This window comes from Papaver somniferum, chromosome 9, assembly GCF_003573695.1.
Source record: "Papaver somniferum cultivar HN1 chromosome 9, ASM357369v1, whole genome shotgun sequence".
NCBI classification, from domain to species: Eukaryota; Viridiplantae; Streptophyta; class Magnoliopsida; order Ranunculales; family Papaveraceae; genus Papaver; species Papaver somniferum.
The window spans coordinates 91,087,265-91,093,510 of record NC_039366.1 but is presented as its reverse complement, the minus strand read 5'-3'; the positions used below and the strand labels follow the sequence as shown (position 1 = coordinate 91,093,510).

General features: G+C 37.3%; 1 protein-coding gene across 1 annotated transcript; it reads left to right on the top strand.

The window, feature by feature from the left end:
* Window positions 1-525: 525 nt before the first annotated feature.
* Window positions 526-4,149, top strand: LOC113310624 (probable auxin efflux carrier component 1b). The gene is made up of 6 exons (XM_026559346.1): window positions 526-2,132; window positions 2,610-2,886; window positions 2,991-3,076; window positions 3,228-3,385; window positions 3,474-3,550; window positions 3,728-4,149. The coding sequence occupies exons 1-6, from the start codon at window positions 1,010-1,012 to the stop codon at window positions 3,792-3,794; spliced, it is 1,788 nt and encodes a 595-aa protein (XP_026415131.1). The 5' UTR covers window positions 526-1,009; the 3' UTR covers window positions 3,795-4,149.
* The last annotated feature ends 2,097 nt before the right edge of the window (window positions 4,150-6,246 follow it).

Genomic DNA, 6,246 nt, shown 5'->3' with positions numbered 1-6,246 from the left:
TTTTATTTTTCTAATACTGCATGAATAACCTCATACAAATATACGTTCATAATTCGATTTTGATAATAAAAAAGTGTGCACCAAAAAAGAGCTGTTAAGTAAGGAAAGGCCCGGACCGGTTCCTAAATGTAATCATGAAAACTGGGTTTTAGTGGCATGAAGTAATCAAGACTCAGGAGTGACCATGGCCTTGCTCCTCCTCTAGACTCCGATAGTAATCTGACGGTTAACAGCAAATATGTGTGTAAAATCTCGATAATGATCTGAAAGAATCTTCAATGTTTTGAAATGTATTTTGTTTTCTTTAATGCTGTGTTTGAGTGTACACTTCGATTCTGATGAGAGTAGTTAGCTTTTTTAATTCATTGGCTGCAGACTGAAAGCAGTAGTCCTGCCACTGTTGTTCTTTTTTTTCCCTCTTTCTCAGTCTCTTTCTCTCTCTCCATAAAAAGTGAGGATTCTTTTGCGAATTCTTTTTTCTTCCCACAAACAAAAGCTTTTTCAAGAAACTCCAGCGGCTCTGCTTTTTTTTTCTTTTCTTGTCTGCCATTAATATCTCCATAAATACTAGTCTTCAGCCTTTCAAGTGCCCCCTCTCCTCTCTGTTTGTTTTCTCTCTCTCGTTTTCACTGTGGAAAATATGAATTGAACTCTGTTTTCTCCTTCACTTTCACTGTTTTTATGTGTTCATCATTCTTGCTTTAAGTACGACTCACCTGTAAAAAAATCTCTGTTTTTATCCGAGTAGGAAAAAAGAAAGAAAGAATCGGATATTTTGTTTGCTGACTTCTCATTAGGATCTCACAACACTTTATCCAGCAAAAACCCAGTGATTCTCTTCTTGTTTTAAGCTCACTAGAGACTTGTAGCTATCAAACATAAAACCCATTCAAACAAGTAAAACCAAAAAGGAATCTCACACATTTCCTAAACCCATCTATAAAAACCCTCATCTGGGTTTTGTGTTCAATCAGATTCTCTAACTTGGGTTCCTTTCGAACTCTTCAAAATGATTACAGGAACTGATCTCTACCATGTTTTCACTGCTGTGGTTCCTCTTTATGTAGCTATGGTTCTAGCTTATGGTTCGGTGAAATGGTGGAAAATCTTTACTCCTGATCAATGTTCTGGTATCAATAGATTTGTTGCACTCTTTGCTGTTCCTTTACTATCATTTCACTTCATATCAAGCAACAATCCTTACACAATGAACTTGAGATTCATAGCTGCTGATTCTCTTCAAAAGATTATAGTCTTGGTTGTTCTAGCCTTCTGGTCTAGATGTAGTGCAAATGGTTCTCTTGAATGGTCTATTACGTTATTTTCACTCTCTACACTTCCTAATACACTTGTTATGGGCATCCCTCTTTTGAAAGGAATGTACGGAGAGTTCTCTGGGAGTTTAATGGTTCAGATAGTTGTTCTTCAATGTATCATTTGGTATACTCTCATGTTATTCCTGTTTGAGTACAGAGGAGCTAAACTTCTTATTGTTGAACAGTTTCCTGATACTGCTGGTTCTATCATATCATTCAGAGTAGATTCTGATATTCTGTCTCTGGATGGGAAAGAACCATTACAAACTGAAGCTGAAGTTGGTGAAGATGGTAAACTTCATGTTACAGTCAGGAAATCTACTAGTTCTCGTTCTGAAGTGTTTTCTAGGAGATCTAATAATGGTCCACATTCAGGGGTTTCTTTAACTCCTAGAGCTTCAAACTTAACTAATGCTGAGATTTATTCACTTCAATCTTCCAGAAACCCAACTCCTAGAGGATCAAGTTTTAATCATACTGATTTTTACTCAATGGTCAATGGAAGAAATGTGAGCAGTACTAGTCCTAGACAGTCTAATTTTGGGAACATGGGTTTTGATGAAGAGAATGGAAATGCAGGAGGGTTTCCAAGGAATACTACACAGCAAGGTAGTGGTTATCCTGCACCTAATACTGGTATGTTTTCTCCTGTTGGGAAGAAGAAAAATGATGGAGCAAAAGATCTTCATATGTTTGTTTGGAGTTCTAGTGCTTCACCTGTTTCTGAAGGAGGGCTTCATGTCTTTAGAGGAGGTGCTGATTATGGTCATGAAAATGGTGGGATTGGAGCTCATCAGATTGAACCAAACCCAAAAGGTATACATCTTTTAGTTCCTCCAGTTCTATTTATAAATGCATGATTGGTTTTGTTTCTTGATGTTAGTTTAAATGCATGATTGATTTTGTTTCTTGATGTTAGTGAACAGAAAGTATATGTAGCTCAAAATTAGAAATAAAATCTTGCTTGATCTGTGTTCATTTCTTGTTATAGAAGGTAGTTGTTCTGTATGCTTTTATAGTTACTGATTCTTAGCTAATGTGAGTCAAAATGCATTGTGAAATCTTTCTAACTTCCAGTTTTGGCAAGTATCTTTTCTTGCCTTGTGTTCATTGTGTATATTCACTTATAAATGATTGGGTTCTTCTATTTGTGGTGTCAACTGCTTTTAGGTAGGACTAGTTGTTATATTCTTGCATCTAATGTTTTATTCTTGGAACAGACTTTTTAATACTTTCTTTTGTTTGGTAATGCATTTGTGTAATCTAAATTGGGCTACTTGTAATAAATTTCAGAGTTCGAAGAATACCGCCGAGATGATCAGTTCAGTTTTGGAAATAGGCAAGCCATAAATGGTGGTGAACGAGAAGCACCAAATTTGACAAAGCTTGGTTCTAGCTCAACTACTGAGCTTCACCCTAAAGCTGCTTATGGTGAAACAAAGGCCACTACTATGCCACCTGCTAGTGTTATGACAAGGCTCATTTTGATCATGGTATGGCGAAAACTCATCAGAAATCCCAACACCTACTCGAGTCTCATTGGTCTCACCTGGTCTCTAGTATCTTTCAGGTATAAGCAAACCATTGGTCAAAAGAGTATACATTTTCAATTCTAAGAACTGTATTCTTCTCACTTTCTTTATTTGTAATCTCTAATTATATATTCATGGACAGGTGGAACATCATTATGCCTGCAATCATAGCTAAATCAATATCGATTCTATCTGATGCTGGTCTTGGAATGGCTATGTTCAGTCTTGGTACGACTTTCAGCCTCTATGTTTTGGCATACATACTTATTCATGAGATTCTATAAATACTTGAAGGTTTTACTAGGATTAGCTTGTGTAAATTGTATTTGTTTTGTTGATTTGATTTACTCTAGCAAAATCATAACTGTTCTCTTCGTAGGCTTGTTTATGGCGTTACAACCACGTATGATTGCTTGTGGAAACAAAGTTGCTACATTTTCTATGGGTGTTCGCTTCCTAACTGGTCCTGCAGTCATGGCTGCGGCCTCTTTTATTGTTGGATTGCGTGGTGATCTCCTGCGCATTGCTATTGTTCAGGTAACACCTCTTTTAATCCTATTTGATTGAAGACATGGCCTTTTATATTTGCATATGGTTTTTGATTTCTTCCATATTCAAACTGTAGGCTGCTCTTCCCCAAGGAATAGTTCCCTTTGTGTTTGCCAAGGAATACAATGTCCATCCTAAAATCTTAAGCACTGGGTATGCACTCTACATCTCTTGACATTCCTTTGGAAGCTACTATGTTGGTACTTAGATTATGGGGAATGTCCATTGTCTTGAGTTGCTATGTATAAATTCAACTTCAGAATTCAAGTTAAGATTGTGACATGCAATTCTAATCTGGGGACCATTTCTTTCATTGTCTCTGTGGTGCAGGGTTATCTTTGGAATGCTGATAGCTCTTCCCATCACACTAGTTTACTATATCTTACTTGGGCTCTGAAGGGAACAGCTCGCCACGCCTTTTTTTGGGAACATACTGTACATTTTTTGCCCCTTGTTGCTGATAGGGAATTTTGCTAGCAGCTGATAATATTTCATGAAGTAGTCACCACCAGTGTAGAAGGAGAAAGAAAGAACAGAATCTGGAATATGCTTACATCAACTGACTTAGATAAAATGAAGAGAGAAATTTGACCGTTGGGTAGATTTTTTTTTTTGTTTAATTTGAATCTCAATTCTCTCTTTTAAATTTGTAAAACAGCTATTAGCCTGTGTTACTTAGTTGGGATCAAAACAGATGCTACTACTTTTGCTGCAAGCTTCAAAGGAATTAGTGGTTAACTTTCTTGTCAATTCATATTTTGGTGCATATTCCTTTTTATTTCCTTGTGGTTTGATGCTTGGATAGCATGACACTCCTTGGTCGTATCTTAGTTGGAGATATCTTTCTTGTCAGGCATTCCTTTTTTTTTAAGGATTTGGCAGAATCTTGTCATATAAAATGTTGGATCATCTTCTCTAAAAATTGAACTTATCTTGCAAAGAACTATTAGCTTGAAGTACCAACTGATAATGCAGCTGAGTTGACATTACAGAGCGGCAAAGTACACCGCTGAGACGCTACTACCTTAAACACCTTTCATGTCCAGGACTCTGAAAATGGGTGCAAACTTAAGCGCTATAGAATATGTGTATTGCGTAGTCCTTTAAATAAATAATAAGAATCCAGATATGACTCTAATCTCCAGAAAATAGCGAAGTAAGATAACAGTCTCACTGCATCTAGGTTAGGAAAACTGCATTCATAGTCAACCTGCCGGCATTAAAGTTGCACAGAGATTTAGCACCAGAAAATTGTTCAAAATCCTATACATTTTTTATGTGTCGCGGAACACAAGAAATACCTAACCAGTAGACTAGACACAGAAAAGAAAACCAAAATGTTGGATAATAGGATTGGCAACGCTACCTATCCATCTAGGGAAGGAAGCACAGTCTCCTGCTTCATTAATTGTGACGGACAGACAAACCGACAGACATGTCCAATATCTATCTATACACGGGGGGTAAGCGTGCTGTTAGGGATGGTCAGAGCAACTGCAGTGTTGCGATCAAAACCAAAGATCAAAGATCAAAAAAAAAGATCAAATTTTGGGTTTAGTCCGTGTTGTCACGTAACGGTCCCGATTAAAATTTGGTCGCACCAGGCGTACTTTAAATTTACGCCTGTCAACAGGCGTACTTTAAATTTACGCCTGTCAACAGGCGTACTTTAAGTTTACGCCTCATTTTTTTTTTTTTTTTTAATTTGAATTTTCATCGGGCGTAATTTAAATCTCCGCCCGTTAACGCGCGTACTTTAAATTTACGCCCAGCAACAAGCGTACTTTAAATTTACGCCCGATTATATTAGGATTTGGTATTTGGTCGCGACCAAATATGGTCTGGAATTTGATCTTTGGCTGGGATTTGATCTTTACTCCGTCCCACTGCGTCACGATCTCATCCCAAATTTTTGGTTATACTCGCCCACTGTGGATGCTCTCAAGCTCTAAACCTAACATCTCCGATCCCTTATGCGTCTAAACAGAAGCTGTATTCTTTTTAGGAAGAGGATTGATTAAAATCGTCTCACTGTCCGGCACCACCTTGACCCTCATGAGTCCAGGATGAATGTTTCTAACCAAGCTATCTGTGTATCCATAAAGTAAGATGCTCAAAATTATTTCTTATACTGACATGTTCCGACTACTTAAAAGCTAATTTGAACATCAACGAAACATATGATTTGGTTCATTTTGGTAAATCTCAAAGGTTGTTCTATAGTAATTCATGGTACGTCTATGAACCAAAACAAAATACAAACAATATTTAAGAATGTTTTAACACTGTCCTTTTCAAAATAGTAGACTTGGGCCCTGGTTTACGCCCATGGTAATTGGTAAGCATTAAATTTGTTCCAATTTGACACGATAACTCACTTTGAAGCAGTAGTGTTCATTGCTGGATAACACTATTTTAGTGAGTATGAGGCTGGCACTGATAGAATCAGTTGGAGATTATCTAAAGTCCATCTCATCCATTGCAAGAATAACAAACGGAAATGTATAGCTTCGACAGCAATTACACGGAGAAATCAAAATGCTGGGGCATATATTAAGATGGTCGAGAGATAAGTGCACTAAACTTGTGAATTAAGAAGAAGAAAAAAAACAAAAAACCCTGTGAGGCTGTGAGCCATCCATGATGGACTGCATACATCAAGAGGTATCCAAAGTTGGTTATATTTTTCGATCCAAGAATTATTATGGGGAATTTTGTTGTGCTTCTTATAAGAATAAACTTAGGCATGTGCAAAGCCCGGTTTGGTTTTGGTTTTTTGCATTGGACCTAGGCATGTGCAGCAACAACGGCAGTCGGGTTATGTTTGCCTGTTTTCCCACTTTATTTCC